This window comes from Equus quagga, chromosome 13 (assembly GCF_021613505.1).
Source record: "Equus quagga isolate Etosha38 chromosome 13, UCLA_HA_Equagga_1.0, whole genome shotgun sequence".
NCBI lineage: Eukaryota > Metazoa > Chordata > Mammalia > Perissodactyla > Equidae > Equus > Equus quagga.
The window spans coordinates 44,162,320-44,182,427 of record NC_060279.1 but is presented as its reverse complement, the minus strand read 5'-3'; the positions used below and the strand labels follow the sequence as shown (position 1 = coordinate 44,182,427).

At 42.4% G+C, this 20,108-nt stretch overlaps 1 protein-coding gene across 1 annotated transcript; it reads right to left on the bottom strand.

Moving 5' to 3' along the window:
* Window positions 1-2,797: 2,797 nt before the first annotated feature.
* On the bottom strand, window positions 2,798-19,479 carry PRKAB2 (protein kinase AMP-activated non-catalytic subunit beta 2). The gene is made up of 8 exons (XM_046682377.1): window positions 19,345-19,479; window positions 18,900-19,080; window positions 15,000-15,166; window positions 14,073-14,166; window positions 13,723-13,843; window positions 10,177-10,310; window positions 9,635-9,703; window positions 2,798-7,536 (listed from the first exon to the last, which is right to left on the bottom strand). The coding sequence occupies exons 2-8, from the start codon at window positions 19,053-19,055 to the stop codon at window positions 7,459-7,461; spliced, it is 819 nt and encodes a 272-aa protein (XP_046538333.1). The 5' UTR covers window positions 19,056-19,080; window positions 19,345-19,479; the 3' UTR covers window positions 2,798-7,458.
* Window positions 19,480-20,108: the final 629 nt, after the last annotated feature.

Here is a 20,108-nt window from a genome sequence, read left to right as displayed (position 1 = left end):
TTCAAGGATCACTGTCCTTCATTGCTTGGTTTTTAATGTCTAAAAACCATTGTTTTCTACGTTTTATCTGGATTATTAGTTGTTTTAGGTGGGAGGGTAAATCTAGTCCCTGATATTTTGACCAGAAATGGAAGCCTCCTCGTAATTTTTGATTGGATGTCAAACCCTGTGACTGTCTACCTTGTTGAATGCTGGATGTTTTTGTATTCCTATAAGTACTCTTGAGATTTGTTTTGGTAGGCAGGGGTTTGGAAACCATTTGGCCCTTCAGGAATTTTTAATATAGTTCTTTTGTGTCCTACCTCACATCACTCCAATACTTGACAAATGTCTTGGTATCATGTGCGTCAGTCAAGCCCCCTGCTCTAGTTTAGTCTTCATGACCTCAGCACCATGAGACTTTGGGAGATTTCACTCTGCTTTTTATAAGATTTTGTGCTAGCTCTTAAGCTTCCCATGCAGTCCAGACCTCAGTAAGTGTCCTTTGGGAAAAACTAACTGTGCATCTGAAGCCCCTCAAGTTTTCAACTCATCCCTCTTATCACCACCTAAGAGCTTTGTTGGTTCACTTTACCCCATCAGATACCCTCTTCCTAGGCAAAGCTCAATCCTCCTCCCATGCCCAGAATGAGCAAATGGCTACAGGGAATATGATGGCTTGTGATCTCAGTCCACCTTGGACAGTTCTGCCTTCTCTCCTGAATTTTTAGTTCTCTAGTACTGGTTGCTGCCACAGTTCTCTGTTACATCTAAAAATAAGATGCCACCCTCAGAAGTCATTCTGAGTTCAGACTGGCTCTTGATCTGGTAGATACCTGCATCAACAAATTCCTTTACCCTCTCCCCACATTAATCCTAGCTCTAGGTCACTCTCGCAGACAACCTGTAGGAACTAGCTCTGCTAATTGGGGAAGAAAAAGAAACACCATCTTTAGGTTGGCATGAATGTTTCCATTTGTGGATACAACAAAAGATCCCCAAAATTCAAAATATCTTGAGCCTGTCCCCTGTTCCCCAGAAATATTTTCTGAGATCCTGTTGAATGCAATACCCATCCCACTACCCAATCCCAACACCTAACTTGTCATTGTGACTCAGAACTATTGTAATCGATAATAAAGATCCCTGAAAACAAGAACTAAGTTAGGACTGTAGGCCATAGTTTTGAGGATCAGTTGGCCTAGAGTTAAGACTTTACCCCTTAAGATCCAGGTCTGCAGGCCTGTGGTAATCTTCATGACTCTTGCGGGTGCTTAATATTCTTACCTGACGTTCTCATCATAAGCTATCACTCACAGGAGGGCTTTGGAAGCTGTAGTGAAGGGAAATTAGTTCAGGAGTAGTTGAGATTTCTGTGAAAGCCTACTTTTGGTTTTAAAATATCATACAGCATATGGACCTTGGGTCTCCTCACCTCTGACAAAGAACCTTCCCTCCTCCCTAGGAAGTCAATGAAAAGAGAAAACTCTCAAGACAGGAGTCTCCTTCAGAACACAAGTGAGTACCTGAAGTATTCTAGTTAGTGGGAGAGCATAAAGAAGTTCATCTTCAGCCAGTGTAAGTGCTCTGGAGCCAGGGAATGGGTTAGGGAAAGGGAGGTGGTACTCCAGACCCACATATGAGCTGATGGATGAAGAATGTCCACATAGGCCAGGGAGGTAGGGACGGCGAGAGACTCACCATGTCCCTGAACCAGTGTGTCATGGGTAACTGCAGGGGAGGAGGGGGGTTTGGAAGGGACACAACAAAAGACCCCAAGCCAAGAGGACCAGAAAGAAATGCTTTAGAAAGCACACACCAGTGCAAGTTTGGGCTTTGATAGAATTCTGGTGCCATTTTGTTGTTTCAGTGACCAGGGTACATGATGTGACCTTTCTGCCAGAGGCTGAGTCCACATCACATCCACCACTCTACCTCTTGTCTGCAGTCTCTTGACCTGCTATTAGCTGTGTTGGCCCATTTATACTATCACTGTCTTCTTTCCTTGTCCTACTTTACATCTCCACTGCTCATCAACTCTATTTTTCTCACCCTCAAGTCACTCCCACAGTGTCATTCTCTTCTCTCCTTTAAGGAAATTTAACTTAGGCGAATCTTTAGTGCAGCCTTTATAGGGGGGCCTGGTTGTTTTGTTTTAGGAAAAGCCCAGAGGCCAGCTATGTTAAAATCCCGTGAAATAAAGGGATAGAAAACAAAAATTGTATTACAATCGTGGCTCTGAACAAAGCCATCGGAGGACAGTGATTTGCTGTCAGAATGAAGTATATAATGTTTTCATATATAATGTAATATATATCTGACAAAGAATAAGTAGGGAGGGTCCAGGAGAGTGGCCATCATCCCTAGATGTGTATTAAAATCATCTGGGAAGCTTAAAAAAATACAGATGCCACGACTCCACATGAGAGATTTTCACTTAATTGGGGTGGAGGTAGTAGACTGGGCATCAGTATTTTTACATAAATCTGCATAGCTGATACGGATGTGCAGCCAGGAACGAAAACCATTAATCTAGGATCTCAGCTAATCCAGCACAGGATGACAGCTAAGTGTGCAGTTTTCAGAAAGCACTGAAAATCAAATCACTTGAGTTTGCCTTCCTCTAGTTAATGCTGGCATTGACTGAACAAAGAGGAAAAGTAGCAGACAGAAGGATGACGTTACGTGTCCCCTACACCTATGACTTCTCTCTTTAGTGAAATGTGTCTGTGTGGCAATTTACATTCTTTAGGTCCTGCAACTACCGAGGCAGACAGATCTTGATAATATAACCAATAATTGATGAACTCAAACATTATTGCTGTATAATACTTTTATTCAACAGTTTTACGGAAAAAACCTCACATTTCTGTATGTGTTATATCACATAGTTTTCAGACACGTCAGAGTCCAGTGAGAGATTACACTTGGAGAAAAGCTTTAAAATCCATTTTTGTATGCTACTCTTGTAAAACGAAACGTTGAATAGCAGCTCGATACCTCAGCACTAAAGGTTACAAAAAGCACCATTTAAAGGAGGACTCTCACATATTTCATTTCCTTCAAATTAGAGTCTTCTCCTTTATGACAGAGCTGCACTCATTCAAAATGCTTCAGTGTAATACCAACCAACATCCTCCCATTTACCGAAATTTAAACAAGTTTCATACATGGGGCCCAGTGTGGATATTAGGACTAATCAACCTCAGTGAGCTTTGGCTGCTCGAAAACCACACCCTGGCTAAGTGTTCTGTGGATGGGAAGAGAAAAGAAGTAAGATAACCAATACGTAATCTAACACTTATGGTAGGTATCCCTCGACCATTTAACTTGACTACAGAATCCACAGAGCATTTCGTATTTCACATCAATCTTACTACAAAAGCTCTGTGCTACACACAATTAATTCAACTCCAACTAATGTTGAAACTAGTAAATTTAATTTTTTAACAAAACAATCACTTCAAAGCACAACTGAGAAAAGCAAACCAAGACAAAGCCCAAATTTGAATCCTAGAAGGATTCCATTGCTGAGAAGTGGATGTCATAAGTAACACTCTTGAGTTTTTTCTTCTTTTTTAAAAATTTTTAAATGATTTGGCCTTTTTACTCCAAAAGTTTGGGTTCATTGCAGAAATCACAGCCCTTTGACCTCCAATTGTGATTGACACTTAAAGAAAGACAAATGCCTAGATCCAGAGTTTTAAAAGACCCTAACCCCTACCCCTTCCAGGTCCTCTATCCCACGGGTAACTGGAGTCAGCATCCCCTGGTAGAAGACAACAAGAACTTGACTTGAAGGATGAGTCAGAATAATGTAGGAACAAACTGTATCTGCTCTTAAGCCCATGCCCCAAATCACTAGAACATGAGGCTTCAGAAATCTGAGAATAGAATGTATTTGAAACATACACTATTGCATATCATTTTTAGTTGAGATGAAAATTTTAAAAGCCCTATTTCCCCTTTAGTATGTCTCCTTCATTTATACCCCAAATTAATATAAGCCCAGTTTGGAAGTAACACTTCTTTCCAAACTTAACTTTATTTTAGCAGCATACACGGAGTACTGACACTTTCCAAAGGTTTTTTATCTCAGATCCATTAGGTCTATAAGAGACTAGAAATAATCAGAGGGAAGTGAGGGGGCCTGGGTTTGTACGATCCTCTCAGAAACTTCTCTTGGATTCTTCTTTTACAGGGTTTCTCTACCACATAAACATTGTTAGAAAAAGCCAACACTGGGGCCAGCCCCACGGCATAGTGGTTAAGTTCAGCATGCTCTGCTTCAGCGGCCTGGGCTCATGGGTTCGGAACCCTGGGTATTGACCTATACCACTCATCAGCCATGCTGTGGCGGCAACCTACATACAAGGTAGACAAAGACTGGCACAGACGTTAGCTCAGGGCAAATCTTCCTCATGCAAAAAGAGGAAGATTGGCGACAGATGTTAGCTCAGGGCAAAGCTTCCTCAACAACAACAAAACGGCAACACTATTGAGGCCAGGTACGACTTTCAGAGGTGTTGCCTACAGTGATTACATCCCATCCACCTGTAAGCGTAAAGCAAGCTAATAACCATGATGTGGAAGGTCTCCATACCACCAAGAGGACTAACATTTGTTTTAGGTAATGTTTGACTTGAGCCCTGCGTGAAGTCTGCCTGACAAATGAAGTTAAAGCAGAATATAGAAGGGAAGAGAATAGGAACAAGAGACAAAGAGAAGATGTTTTATACAGGAAGTTCCAATTCTTTTTTTAAAAAGGATATTTTTAGTTCTGAGTTACTTAACCCTTTATTTTCCTGGTACCACTCCTCAGCTCAGCCACTCTTTTCTTTTTCCCACAACCCCAAAACCATGATGCAGTTCTTTAAGGGTCAGCCCTCCTGACTATTTTCATACTCTCTTAACTTTGACTCTGTGAAACTCCCATGGGGGAAAAAAAAAAGGTAAAATAAATGTTTCACCTTTATTCATTGTCAAAATCTGCCAAACTCTCTTCTGCTATCCCTTTAACCAATAAATAAACTATCCCTTTAACCAATACAAAAGAATGAGTGAGTCGTAATTTGAGCCTTCCTCCCTCCCTCTCTACCTTATAGAACAGTATCTTGGAGACAGAGTGTGACAGGGCTTCTCAGGGCCATGGGAAGTATTATCAGGATAGAGAAGGGACAGTGTGAATGAGTCATCATCCAGTTACTCTTACCTGCCCCATACCAGCTGGTAGGCTCCCATTTGACATCTAGCTGAGGGAGTACCTCAGAACTTGGGGAACTGACACTCTCTGCACATTTCCACATTAGAAACATCTGAAGGTCACCAGCACCAAAACCTATTGTCACTGGAGCCAGAGTCTCTGGCTTTGAGAGAAATGGCAGGAATCTCTTCTCCTGCCCCACTATTGACACACCTGTGTAGAGTCAAAATTTTAATACATGAACACATGGACAATTAGATTTCCATACTGTTGTCAAGAATCAGGAGTAACAAAATCCCCCATGTAACAACCAAAATTTTGAATCCTCCTTACTAGCCCAGTTATTTCATGAGTATTGGAAAAAACAAAATTCTAGTATAACTGAAGACAATGTCAATCCTGAGAGTTGGTTATAACAGGATTTGGCCTGGATTTTTAAAATGGCACACCATTCAAAAAGTGGTTGGGACCATAAAAGGTTCTCCACAATAGCCTTTTGCTGCAGAAGGTGGCCTTGAGTGGCTAAAGCAGTTATGTATTCTCAGCGATTAACCACCAGCACTTAGCAGTTTCATTCCCATCGTAACAACAACCCCATGCCCTATTAGCCCACACGTGGGATCTAAGCGGTCTACATACCCAAAGACAATTGTGTCATCAGCTTCGCATGGGAAAGACAGGAGGTACCTAAACTAACCTGTGGGTGCCCTTTCAGTGTGGCTGGGCTCATCTTAGCAGCCAAGGAGTCTCTCAAGCATCAAGTTTGAGATTGCTCCAGTCCAAAAGTCCTCCAGTTTTGAATGTTTGACTTGCATTTATCTGTAATGTAAGAGCCACAGATACTTGGAAAAAAACGTTTTCATCTCTGAACCCCAAGAGTGGATTGAATAGCTACTTTTCATTCCAAAAATGGAAATCACTGACCCCACTTCACCATCAAACACTTTTGTAAAAAAGAGGCAGAAGAACAAAAAGATCCCGTTAGCACACAGCGCAGGGAAGCGATACTGTTCATTGCTGGCAACACCAACGGTACCTTCTGGCTTCTTGGCCTAACAAATCCTTAAGTTGAGAGAACCTTTTAGATGCATCAAATGAGCCTGAATGAATCCATATCTAGAACAGTGCTTAGTGTAATGATGTATACAGGGTTGGCCACATTAATCTAAGATCATAGAGAACTAGACTAGAGAAAATCTTGGGGACCATTTATCAAGACCCTTAAGTTCTCCTATGCGGTCTCTTAAGACCAACGAAAAGGCATTTTTTAATTAAAGAAAAATGTTGGCACATAAAAATCTTCCAAGTTCAAAAGACATGAAAGTTTTCCCTGGCTCCACTCCCACCTTCAAAGCTGTCTGCTCTGCAAAAGAAAACATGGAAGCAGGGCCAGGCCAGGTGGGCAAACCTATGGAATGTGCCAATACAGCCTAAGCTGTGGCACCAAACTCCAACAAGAAAGCAGACTTCTGCATCCTGCCTTGCTTATAATGCCGGACCATACACTCTTTAGTAGAAGTTAAAACAAGCAGTGACCAAGTGGCCTGGGCCTGTGCTGGGCTAAACAGGAGACTTTCTGGCAGCCCTCATCTCTGAGGTGAGTCAGGTCTCTCAAAGCCTTTGAAAGGGGTCACTTTCCCAATGAGTTTTCTGTTAGGGAAGGGTCGGGTATAGGATCTGAAGGAGGTTATCAGAGCAAGAATGTGAAATGAGGGGAAAAAGGGTTCTTGTGGGGCATCTGATATCATATAAAAAACACAGATTGTGCCACATACTCCGGGAATATAGAGAACCCATGCAAGAAAAGCTGCCCTGCAAGGAGGCAGCTGTAAGAGGGGCAGCGGTCTGGCACAAGTCCATCTCTTAGAGGGCCAAGGTAACAGTGATAGAATCTCCACTCAACAAGGATCCAGAGAGTTTGCTCTTCACTCATTTTAGGAAAAAAGCTTCCTGTAATGGTCCTTCCTGCAGCTCCCTCAAACACGTCTTGGTGAGTCCCCACAGGCAGAGAGAATACATCTAGCTAGGAGGCTTCCATTAACCTTCCTCTCATATGTGTGTGTATATATATATTTTTTTTCTTAAAATAAATTCCACGAACTCATAAGGCTCTCATCTGCAATCAAATGCAAAAGCAGAGCATCCTACTCCGAGGCTCTGAAACACACATATCAGCCTCAAACAAATCAGCTTTCCAGTATCAGGTAAGACTGGTCCAGTCCAGAAACTCAAGGGAGATGCTTCTCCTGAATCCTGGGAGGCAGGAAGGGATCCCTTCAGATGGGCTTGTAGAGCAGAGTAGTGACATACTTCTTCTTGTAGCGATGGGTTGCGCTAAGGACCATCACACTGTCCTGCAAGGGAAAGAAACATATGCAGCTAATTCACTAGTTCAGGTGGTAGGCAGCTCTTCCCAGCCATTAATCCTTCATAGTCACTCACTTTTAACAGAGAGAGTTTGATATTACAGAAAGAAGTTGGTTTTGGAGTCAAATAAACTTAAGGTCCAATTCTGACTCCTACTCTTACTCTATTTGTGGGCTTGAGTAATCTACTTAATGTCTCTGAGTCTTTTTTCTCATCGTTACAAAGGATAACACCAGCCATTAAGGTGGCTCTGACGATTACATGAGAATATCTGGCACAACACCTGATACATAGTAGATGCTGAAGAAATATTAGTCTCCTACCTCACTCCCTTCCCCACTTTGAATTCAAATATTGGACTTAAAACTAGCACAGAAAAGAAAAGAAATATCCTGGCATCCATTTCTAGATGGAAGCCTTAAATACAATGAGAAGAAAGGGCAGTGATCCTTTTGAAAAACCATTTCCAAACCCTGAAGCAAGTCTAATTTCCATTTAATACCAGAGATGAACTTAAAAAGTCCTCTCTGATCAAGGGGAAACTCAGGCATCCCCCCATCCTTAAACAAAGTGGACCTCAAAATCCTCCTTGGAAAGACACTCAATCCAATGGGTCAATTCTCAACAGCCTAAACAATCCGAGAGAACCAAGAATGGGTCAAGGTGAAGCTGAACCACAATAACCAAGACCTTGACCTGGGTCAAAACCAGTAGGAAAATTAAGAGGGACTATTTCCCAGGCTGTGTTACAGACCATGGGTGTACCACAAGAGGAGACAGCAGGCCTGTGGACATCAATTGGTAGCCAAGGAGCAGTTGCAGGAGTCAAAATTCACCCAGATCTCAAAGATCCCAAGCAAATGCAATTGAGAAACCAGTGCATCTTCTTGTTTTCCCCTATACTGTATCATCCACAATGAATGTTTCTCAGGTTAACATTCTGTGACCAGAATACGCTGACTACAGCCAAAATGTGATAGAAAGCAGGTAAAAAATTCAACTCCAGAAAGCGTTTGGTAGAAATGAGGAGCAGGTGAGAGAAAGATCTCCTTGGAAAGACCTGGCACAATGATCTCTAGGAAAGAACATGGAACGAGGACAGGAGAACTGGATCTCAGTCCTCTCTCTGGTACTTACTGGCAATTTGACCTCTGCACGTTAGTTTCTGTATCTATAAAACAGGAGTTAAAAATAATACTTACCTCACACAAAGTTATTATAAAAATTAAATTCAATAATATATATTTTAAAAGGACCACATAATCTGTTAAAGCTGTATCAGTGATTTCCCTAATCTAGCTGCACATCTAAGAAACATAAGCAGCTTGAAAAAAATTACTGGGGCTTATCCTAGATGCAATTACTTGGCATCCCTGCGGATAGAACTTTTGAATCTGTATTTTTTACAAACTTCCCCAGGTGACTCTCATAATGACCAGCCTAGTTTGCTAACTACAGAGTTATACAAAACTTTACTTCAACAGCCAAACCACAAACACATGACAAGACTGAATGGATATTTTCAACCCAGACTCTAATAAAACAGCCGAGAAACCAAGAAGGACTCTAAGAACTGGAGGCGACAGGGCAAATCTGGTCACATTTCTACTTTACCTAGTGTATAGGAGAGATGCAACCACTTGGGTATATGTGACTGAGGCACTTGAAAACAGCTCACGTCCAACCTCTAAAAAAGTGGAAGCCTTCTTATCACACTGAAGCATTCTTTGAACTGGAAGCTAAACTTGCTTTTTCTGCAGATGAAATTCTAGTGCTTTGAACTCAAATTTAAGTAGGTGGAACAAAGATTACAGGCACCCAGAAAGAAACCAGCAAGCAGAAATGTCCATTCAATCGCAGGGCAATTCACCCAGCCTGAACACAGACATAGAGACGAAGATTTAAAACAAGCAAAAAACCCACCCACCCACTGGTTAAAAAAAGAAAGTTCTTCTCCTAGCATTTGACCATTATTGCTGCTTCAGCTTCAGTGAAGTAGCAGAGTAAGTAAACCATGGGAGAACATATGTCACCTCTGCCTTCCCCTTTCGGGGAGCTCTGTGAAGCACCAGGCCTACCACTTACCTTAATGGACAGCGCATAGAGATGGTTCAGCATGACGTGATTGGGCTCGGGGAGCAGGGCTGGGTCACACTGAGAGAGAAGAAAAAATCACTAATGGGGTTAAATGCGGTCTGAAACCAGACAGTTTACTCTTCCTCTGAGCTCTTTGGGACTGTTGAGAAACTCTATACTAGAATCTATATTTCTCTTAAATAATACACTCACCTTAGTATATACCAATAATACATTCTCACTATAGAGATTTAGGAAAATTCTGAATCCAGGGCTGAAACCCTAAGCCTCAGCATCTATTGATCTTCATCTTGCAATCCATAGGCCTGAGCCTGATTTATTAGGACCAGAAGACAACTATGAATTCTGCTATCAGTACCTGGGAAAGTCACAACTCAGCCCTGGAAAAAGGAATCTGTAATGCTATTGAGATGTATATGACTTACACTCTCAACACATCTTTTAACAATTCCAAACTCTAGGATTACTAAGCTTTGGCTTATATGGTCCTAGTGACCCCCACATGCTCCACTGACACTCAGGATACTCACAGAAATATTAGTGTCCTTGTTAAGAATAACTTGGAGAAGGTGAGGAGGCAGGATAGGTGGGGATTTGAATCTCTCCTCAGATCGAAACACATACATTTCTTGACCATAAGGCCCTGGGGGTGAGCTGGAAAGGTCTGGAAGACATTTATCCAAATATAAGGAAAAGTTGGAGAACTAGTAAAAATGCATGAAAAAACTGGAATACATGGCATCTAATATTAAATATGGTAGAAGTTATGGATCATAAATTTGTGACCTGTTGGGTCTACAACTGTAAGGCAAACAAAAAAAGTCTGCGTTACCTTCAACATAGACCACCAAGTTCCTCAACATGGCAGCATGATGTGCAGGACAGAGGAGGAGATGGGGTAAAAGATGCAGGTTCAAGGCAGAGCTACTCGACTTATCAGCTCTATGACCTGGGACAAACCCCTCCACTACAGTTGGTTTCCTCATTCATAAAACAAAAATAATCTCTGCCCTATTTCACCACATTTTTATAGGAATCAAATGAGACAACGGATGTGACAATGCCTTATAAACTGTCAACAATATGAAAAGATCAGATTTCTTCTTTTTCCACCCAAGCAACAGACAACAAGGTTATAAAACTCTAAGACTACAGCCATGTGCTGCATGATGACACTTTAGCCAAGGACGGACACATACATGTTCCCATTGCTGGTGGGAATGTAAAATGATGCAGCCACTTTGGAGAACAGTTTGGCAGTTCCTCCAAAGTTCAACATAAGGTTATCATGTGACCCAGCAATTACACTCTTGGCTATATATCCAAGAGAAATGAAAACATATGCCCACATAAAACTTGAACATAAATATCCATATCAGCATTATTTTTAATAGACAAAAAGTGGAAACAATCCAAATGGCCATCAACTAATGGACAGATAAATAAAATGGAATATCCATACAATAGAATTTTATTCAGCCATAAAAAGGAATTAAGTACTGATATACATTACAACATGGATGGACCCTGAACCATTACGCTAAGTGAAAGAAGCCAGACACAAAAGACCATGTAATATATGATCCCATTTATATAAAATGTCCCAAATAGGCAAATCCACAGAGGCACAAAGAACATCTGTGGTTGCCAGGGGCAGAAGAGAGGAGTGAATGGGAAGTGACTACTAATGGATATGGGGTTTCTTTTCGGGGTGACAAAAATACTCTGAAATTAGATAGTTGTGATGGTTGCACAACTCTGTAAATATACTAAAAATTACTGAATTGTATACTTTACAAGGATGAATTTCATGGTTTGTGATATATCCAAAAAAACGGAAAAAAACGTTTGCAGACAAGAAGAGAAGGAAATATACAGAAATGAAAAGAACTATAATTTTTTGCTTAAAAATTTTTAATAATGTTTTTGATAGTCTCTGGTAAAAAGATTTTAATAATCAGTTTAATATAAGAACTCAGATTTCAGTTAAACATATGTGAGGCAAAAGAAAACAGTAAATACTGTTCCATTAAACAATATCTCAAAAATATATAGAACTAGGAGCCGGCCTGTTGTCATACTGGTTAAGTTCGCATGCTTCAGCAGCCCAGGGTTCACAGGTTTGGATCCTGGGTGCAAACCTATGCACCACTCATCAAGCCATGCTGTGGCAGCATCCCACATGCAAAAAATGAAGGAAGACTGCTACAGATGTTAGCTCAGTGACAATCTTCCTCAAGCAAAAAAGAGGGAGATTGGCAAGAGATCTTAGCTCAGGACCAGTCTTCCTCATCAAAAAAAAAAAAAAAAAATGTATACAGAACTTGAAACTTCTCAAAGAACTCTCAGTTATTTCATCACGTGATCCACAAAACACCCTTAGGAGGTACAAAGAACAGGTTTTATTTTTCTTTTCATCAGGAAAAAAAACAAATTGGTGAAATGATTTGCCCAAAGTCATATACATGGCAAGATGGTCATTAAATGCAGAAAACCCATTATCTGCAGATTCCTAACAAAACACATTCTGAGCTTTACCTCAGTGGATCAGGAAAATGGGTAAAAGAGGGAAGAGAGAACTATCAAAAGTAAGCTAGTCTTTCTCTAACTATATGTCTATTCTTCACTGGTTGCTTTGCCAGAATATTATGCAAAAATTTAGAGTCACAAGTGGCCTCCTCATTTAACTCAGTATTGTTATTATTATTTTTTTTTTTTGGTGAGGAAACTTGGCCCTGAGCTAACATCTCTTGCCAACCACCTTCCTTTTTTTTTTTTCCTCCCCAAAGCCCCAGTACATAGCTGTATATCCTAGTTGTAGGTCATTCTAGTTCTGCGTGGGATGCCACCACAGCATGGCTTGATGAGTGGTGTGTAGGTCGACGCCCAGGATCCAAACTGGCAAACCCCAGGCTGCCAAAGTGGAGCACACGAACTTGACCATTTGGCCACAGGGCCAGCCCCTAATTCAGTATTTTTAAACCGTTTTTAATCACTGTCCCACCAGTCAAGAAGAATGTCCACCTTTACTGTCTGAGCTTATATAAGGAAAACGATATTCTTACAATTTTCCTAAACAGACAATTATTATACTATTGATTACTCTTTTAGAAACTGCATAAGCCACCCTTGGCCCTGAGATTCTAATATGCCCCACTTAAGGTATCCCCCACTTAGAATCTGTGAGAGTCTAAGCCTCTGCTTTTACTGATAACAGAACTAGGAAACAAAAAGGTTGAAGGACTTGTCCTTCATGGCAAAGCTAGTTAGTAGCAGAGGCAGGCTTTGAACCCACATGGGGGTAAGTGTGCTCACGAGGAACGTAGTGCACAGTTCTTCAGACAGTCATAACCTCTACTGTAAAGTAACCAAATGGTAACTGTGAGTGTGGTCAGCAAATCACTCTTCTGGTACTGTAGTGAATGGAAGTAGGGATGAAGGCCTTGGAAAAAATGATACTGGGAGAAACAAAAGGATACAGATCTTTTCTTCTACCATGGAATATGTTTTTTACCAAAAACTTACAAAACTTCTTTTAACATACACACAAAACAATTGTGGGGTTTTTTCCCCTGAACACTGCCACACTTGTAGGGCCCTATAAAACTGCAGAATGCCAACTGAGCTATCAAAGTGGCAGGATTAAGCTGAGGCAGCTACACAAGGCAAACCAGACACAAGCAGCCTCTGCTGGGTGATATCGCCAAAGGTCAATGAAAAACTTGAAATATTACGAGAAATAGCTCTTTAAACTATAGGCCATAGGCTATTAGCAGCTTATAAACGAAAGCATAAAACAGAAAACAGAGTACATCACATGCAATAAAGGCAGACATTGTGCCTGAGACGTCTGTTACGGGGTGGGGGGGTTAAAAAGTCTGAAATCAAATATACTTGACTGAGATGGTTTTTGTCTCAGAGAAGATGCCCTAAGTATTTATAGGAGAAACATATATATATATGATTCAGAAGATTCCTGAGGAGAAAATGAAAAAACAAACAAATATACCACTCTTGGGAAGGTACACACATTATAAGAAAAACACATCAAGAAAGAGCAAACACTACAAAATTACCTCGACAAGATGTCTCTGAGCTTTCCATCGAATCTAGCTTTAAAGCATCAAACACCTCAAAATCAGATTTCTTGACATGGATCAAATTGTTAATCGTGCCAAGCTGACTGGTAACCACAGGCTGAAACAGCGAATGGAAAAAAATCATGAATCCCCATTTCAAATCCATGTCTTCCATCCAACTCTCCTCTTTTTAAAAATGATCATACTCGGCATCTCCACCTTTTATCAACACAGAAACCCTCCAGTGTAGGGGCAATAATAACAGCAATGACGTGTGATACCAAGGGGAATAAGAGCTAAAAGGAGACTGTTAAGTCAATGGATACCCTTGGAGATCAAAGCCTTACCTCTGATGGATCATGAACCCACTGTCCATCCACAAAGAACTTGTACTGGTGCTCTCCCTCAGGGAGGTCCAGGATGGCAACAAAGTCATTATGGCTACAGAAAAAACAGAAACTTAAACAGGCCAAGTTCCTACCAGAACACAATGTAAATGTAAAAACCATGAGGCAATCACAGTATCATGCCATGATCTCCCACACTCCTAAGCAACTGTACCCTCTGGAGTAAAAACTCATTTCTAAACCCATTCTGCGTTTCTATATCACCTTGAGCATGTATTTGCCAGCCCCTCTCAATAACTTTAGTTCTTAACTAATATCTAGAAAAGAATAATAAAGATGTTAATCCCCCAAAATGGTTCACCTTAGTACAACTACTTTGCTTCAGCAGAACAGATCCCTCACAAGTGTAAATCAGACAGCAGATAGGTTCAAGATATAGAAGTGCCTTAAGGTACCCTTTCCATATTTTGGTAAGCATATTCTGGGAAATTACCTACATACAAAGGGCCATTCTGATAACCAGTTAAATAATTCATTATTGCTCTGCCAGCAACAAATGACATTACTACCTAGAACTTCGCAATGTGTTTTGTGTTAGTGCAGAAGTCAGAGCAACTGGACTCAGCCAGGTACAGACTTCCCATAATCATAGAAAGGACTTGTATTAACACAGTCCTAAAGAATGTACCCACAAAGCTGCTATTATTATAAGTCCCTCTGAGGCAATGATATTCTAAGTGGTAAAACATCTCTGACTCACTATGAGGTTAAAAAAAAATGTCACAGATATAGTTACTGGCCACAGAAAATGTTCTAGCAAGAATCCTTAGCAAGTGGAAAAAATAGTCCAACCATGTCTCTCCTGAAAACGGAAACCAGGTCTCTATTCCTCGACCCTGTAGACTCAACCAAGACACTTGTCTTCACCTCTTAATCAGTGGAATCTTGGTGCTCCAATTGTTGAAGGACCCAGAGATGAAGACCTCCTTGCCTCCTTCAGACCAGCGGATAACAGTGGGCCGGGCCTGCTGTGTGGGCTTTACGGAGTCCTCCAAATCCTGCTGCCATGATACAAACTCTTTGTCCCCAGGGAGCTGTAAGAAGGATTAGGTCATCCCTAAATTGTGACCCAGGAATTCTTAAAAGGTCACTCTCCTCCCTAGGGTAGAGAGAGGTGCTAGGTTTCTGCTAAGGATCAACAAGCCCTGAGATTAGCAGCTAAATCAGGCTTTGAACTATAGAAAAAGAACTCATCTAGCACCAAAATGGTCAAATGGCTTTTGCTCAAGGGCTGCCCAAATCACAGCCTAATTTCCAAGTCTGCATACATCACTCACCCTTCCGGAGCCTTAGGATCTCCCTTAAAAAAAAAAGTTTACTAGATTAACTCACAGGCAGGCAATTAGGATATGCTTCTGAGTGCCTCTTAAGACAAAAATTATGAAAGCAAAGTATGGTTCTATAAAAAATAATTACGTTAGCCATATATTTTTTATATCCAAACACCAACAGCTCTCAATTATCAGTTGTAATGGAAGTTAGAGATACGGAAATGTGTAATTCATAAACTCCATTTTAGCTAATAGGTTACAAAACGACATTAAAAATATAAAAATCAGATCCTTGGTTTCTTAAATTTTGAGAAGTGGTTATAACATCTTGCTTGCTCACCTATGCCAGGTTTATACTAATTATTTCAGGAGTAGGGATGAAAATTCTGGAGCTTCAACGAGCACCAGCTCAAAAACACAGCTTCCCTTAGCAAAAGCAGTTCCAATATCAAATGAGGTCTACAGGATTCTGAAAAAAAAAAGACTCCTTATTTAGTTTCTTTGCATTACCATTCTTTACAACAGGCGTTGATAAACTAGGGCCAGTGAGCCACATGCTTTTATAAATAAAGTTTTATTGGAAAAAAAGCCACAGTCATTCTTTTACTTATTGCCTACAGCCGCTTTCATGCTACAGGGGCAGAACTGAGTAATTGTGACAAAGACTGTATGGTCTGCAAAGTCTAAAATATTTACTATCTGGCCCATTCTAGAAAAAGTTTGCTGATCCTCACTTTAGATTGGCTTAAATGACTCTGGTAAATAAGACTGTACAGTATCAAGTCAAAATATTAGCAAATAAAACAATAAAGGTTAAAAAAAAGGGGGCTGGCTTATTCATTTGGGCTTTATTTTCAAAATGTCTGAGGTAGTCTACCTTCCATATGGTCCCTTGACAGTCCTCAAAACTACACTATGAGAGGGGCTGGCCCCGTGGCCGAGTGGTTAAGTCCACGCGCTCTGCTGCAGGCGGCCCAGTGTTTCGTTGGTTCGAATCCTGGGCGCGGACATGGCACTGCTCATCAAACCACGCTGAGGCGGCGTCCCACATGCCACAACTAGAAGGACCCACAACGAAGAATATACAACTACGTACCGGGGGGCTTTGGGGAGAAAAAGGAAAAAATAAAATCTTTAAAAAAAAAACAAAAAAAAACTACACTATGAGACACCAGGAGCAGCATAATCCGAAGTAAATGGAGAAAGAGAATTGAAGGGACTTTCACATTATGTAAGGAAGTGGCTTAAGAGAAAAGCTTGCTCTCCATATTCTTAAAGCACTGCACTCTTGCTTGACTGGCTGCATTAGAATTACAGAAATTTTTACATATGCCTGAGAATAACCTCCAGATTCTGATTCAGATATTGGGCTTGGGAATCTATTTTAAAAAGCTCCCCAGATAAATAATCCTATGATTATTTTAAAACAAACAAAAAAGGCTCATCTTCAGGGACATATCCTAAAATATTTATAGATAAAATAATATTTGATGTCTAGAATTTGCTTCAAAATAACTCGTGGAGGAAGAGTGGGTTGGGGTATAGATGATATAAATTCTTTCACAATTTGATCATTGTTTAAACTAATAGCTTAAAAGTTCATTACACTTTCTCTCTACCTTGAAACAGGGAAAATGTTTCAAATTTTCCATAAAGTGTTTAAAGAAATCTCAGGTAATTCTAATGTGCAATTAGGATTGAGAATCACGGACTGAGTCCACTGAGAAAGGCTGGCACTCGAAGCAACAGAGGCCCCAGTGCCACTGTTTCTATCAGTCACTCCTGTGCTTTAGTATTTTCAGTCTAGAAGTGGAAAGCTACAAACTATTAATATGCCTAGCTTTGGAAGAAAGCCCTTCCACATATGACATGACATTTCTGAGGCAGGCATGAGTGCAGCTGACATGCAGGACTACTTACTCCAAATTAAAGAGTCAGCAAAATCATCAGGAAAAGGGGCAAAACACTTAGAACTAGAGTTTGAAAATGTTTAAGTAAAACATTGAGGGAAGAAGTGAAGAGAGCTGATGGAGAACTACAAAATTTTAGGTTTGGAAGAGACCTTAGGAATTATCTGAACCAATTTTCTTATTTCACAAATGACAAGACTGACGTAGGGGAAAGAATGATCCAAAATAGGTTCCATTTCGGATAGAGCAACCTGGCTTTTATTTAGGACACATTACTGCAGTCACAGTCTGACAAACACAATATGCTTTAAGCCCGAGTCATCAAAGTAGGAAAAGAGTAAAAAAACAATGAGGTAGACCACCTTGAGAAAGCTTTGAAGAAGTAAATTCAGATGGCTGGGGAGACAGCCCAAATGAGGAGGAAGAAGTCCTGAAGTGGGAGAAGGAAGAAAGGAATAGAGAAGAAACACCAAGGAACGGTCCTTTCAATCACCCTCACTTCTCTTTCTGTGATTATGTTCTCAACTGGGACCCAAGAAAATAAACAGAATCCAAAATCATGTGCTATTTAGGAGGCAAATCACTGTCTATTTACTTAGTCCCTACAACCCCAGTTAGGCGGGAAGGGATGAAGTGATGAGAAACATGAAACACACCCCAATCTCCTCAATCTCTCCATTTTTCTACTTCATCCCAGTTGGACTACCTGAAGGAGTTGTATTTAATGCTGACGGCTCTAAAAGTGACTAGAAACATTCCCATGGTGATCACATTGCTGGCAGCTCCATCTATCCTTTCTTCCGGGTGAACACAAGTTGTGCTTTCATGAAAGTCTTTCGAATTGAGAGCACGGTCTTCAGGGCAGCTGTGGGTTGTCTGTTTTCAGCCATGTAACATTATTAAGTACTACCGGGAAGTGGAGAAATTCTAGAATCATTTGCTCTCCCACTTGCAGAGCAGCTGGGTGTGAAAGACGCACAACCTCAGCCACCACAACTATAAAGTATGGGATGAAAACTGAGCAGCCAGGCAAATCATGTCCTTTGTTGATCCCCAAGACTAGGAGAATGCATTCAAATAAGCAAGTCGTTGCTCACTGCAAAAGGGAAAGAGGATCAGAAGTGCTGAGCTCTCAGAGGGGCAAAAATGATACTGATACACAGAAGTTGTCAGGAAAAAAGAATTCATTTAACCACCTCCGGGTAAATCAAGAGAAACTGACATCTACGGTTAGCAACTCAGACAACCTAGCCTCTGAAATTTTCCACGTGGGCTGACAACCTATAAATTTATCAGTACTCTAGAAGAGGGCACCTGGGCCTGTTAGGAGACCCAAGGATTCGAGAGAGGGGTATCCACTGTCCTCATCCTAAAAATATAGCCAACAGGCTACTCGGAAAACAAGAACTCTGCTTCTGTTCTATTTTAAGGCAGCATCGCAAGAGGAATTACCATCTAACATCTAGTTCCCCCCAAATCCCTTTAATTCAAAAAACCGTAACCCAGGTCAGTCTCCTAAGAATCAAGAGCCCTGACACCCAGGCTGCTACAGCATCGCCACCAACTGAGGGCGTGGGGACGCTCACCTTGGAGTCCGGCAGGCTGAAGACGCTGGGGTCATCGGTGCTCCCCACCATGATCTTGTGCTCCTTGCCTGGGGCATGGCCGCCGGCGCCCTCGGCGCGTGCAGACTTGGCACCATGGCGCTCCCCGGCCACCCTGTCGCTGGTGGTATTTCCCATGGCTGCAGCTCGAGTCGGGGGCCCCCTGCCGTGGGGAACAGCACGGAGCGGGGAACACCCCAGAGGCAGCGTCAGGGGCGCCCCCGGCCCCGCCCCTGCGCCTGGGGACCCGGGCAAGGGAATCCCCGCCCCAGGGCAGCCATGCCCCGGGGTCCCCTCCCTCCCTCGGCCTCCAGGAGCCCCCGGAGCCCCCAGACTCCCTCGCTGCCCGCTGCTCAAGAAACCTGCTTTCGGGAACTCCCCTGCATCCCCGCGTTCCCTACCCAGGGGCGCCCCCACTCCCGCTCACGTCCGGCAATGCGCTCCCTCCTCCCCTGGCCACTGGCGCAATGGCTGTTCTGAGGATACGGCCACCAATAAAGTTATTGAAGTTGAAGACGCGCCCCAAGCTAGCGATCCGCGTTTCCTCCTAAAATGGCTACAAGACAGCTGGCGCGAGCCCCGCCCCGTGCCCGTACCCTGCGGCCGCGCCGCCGCTGCGCCCGGGGCCCTCCGGCCTCTCTAGCCGCCGCCGCCTCGATGGTGGGCGGCCGCGCGCAGCCTCCAGCGCCAGGCGGGGGCGCCAGCCCGGCGCTAAGCGGAGCTCAGGGCCGGCTGACGCGGGTGGCGAGGCTGCGCCGGGAATCGCTGGTGCGTTGAGCTGCTGGGCCTTCGCTGCCTCGGAATGACTCTGGGGCTGCCCCCACCCCTCCGCCCCCCCCCCCGACTCGGGTGCTCCGTACCCGGAGGAGCGGCGCTGCTTCTTCTTGGCACCCTCGCCTGGCCTCAGGTTCCCCTGAAGCTTTTCTGGTCAGCATCTTTGGGATGCCCTACCGGGCCAGGTGGGTTCCTTTCGGGAATAAGAAAACAGACCTCCATCTGAAGGCAGAGGGAAGTCGTGGTAATTGCTCGGGGTTAAAACTAAGTGCCGTGGGGCAGGGAAGAAGGAGTGATTAAGAAATAAATCTTGACAAATTAGTAAAATATTAGTCTAAGGAGAAGACGGAGAAAGCTCTTCCAGACTAAGAAACAGCATATGCAATGAGCAATCCCAAAAGAAATAAAATTAAAGAA

Bases quoted from the DNA above. Each gene is read 5' to 3' on its own strand.
- PRKAB2 (XM_046682377.1), bottom strand. From the start codon at position 19,055: ATGGGAAATACCACCAGCGACAGGGTGGCCGGGGAGCGCCATGGTGCC. The intron at 15,167-18,899 runs GTGAGCGTCCCC...TCCTTCTTACAG, and splicing joins TCAGCCTGCCGGACTCCAAG to CTCCCTGGGGACAAAGAGTT. The intron at 10,311-13,722 runs GTAATTTTGTAG...AATGTCTTCCAG, and splicing joins CTCAGAGACATCTTGTCGAG to ACCTTTCCAGCTCACCCCCA.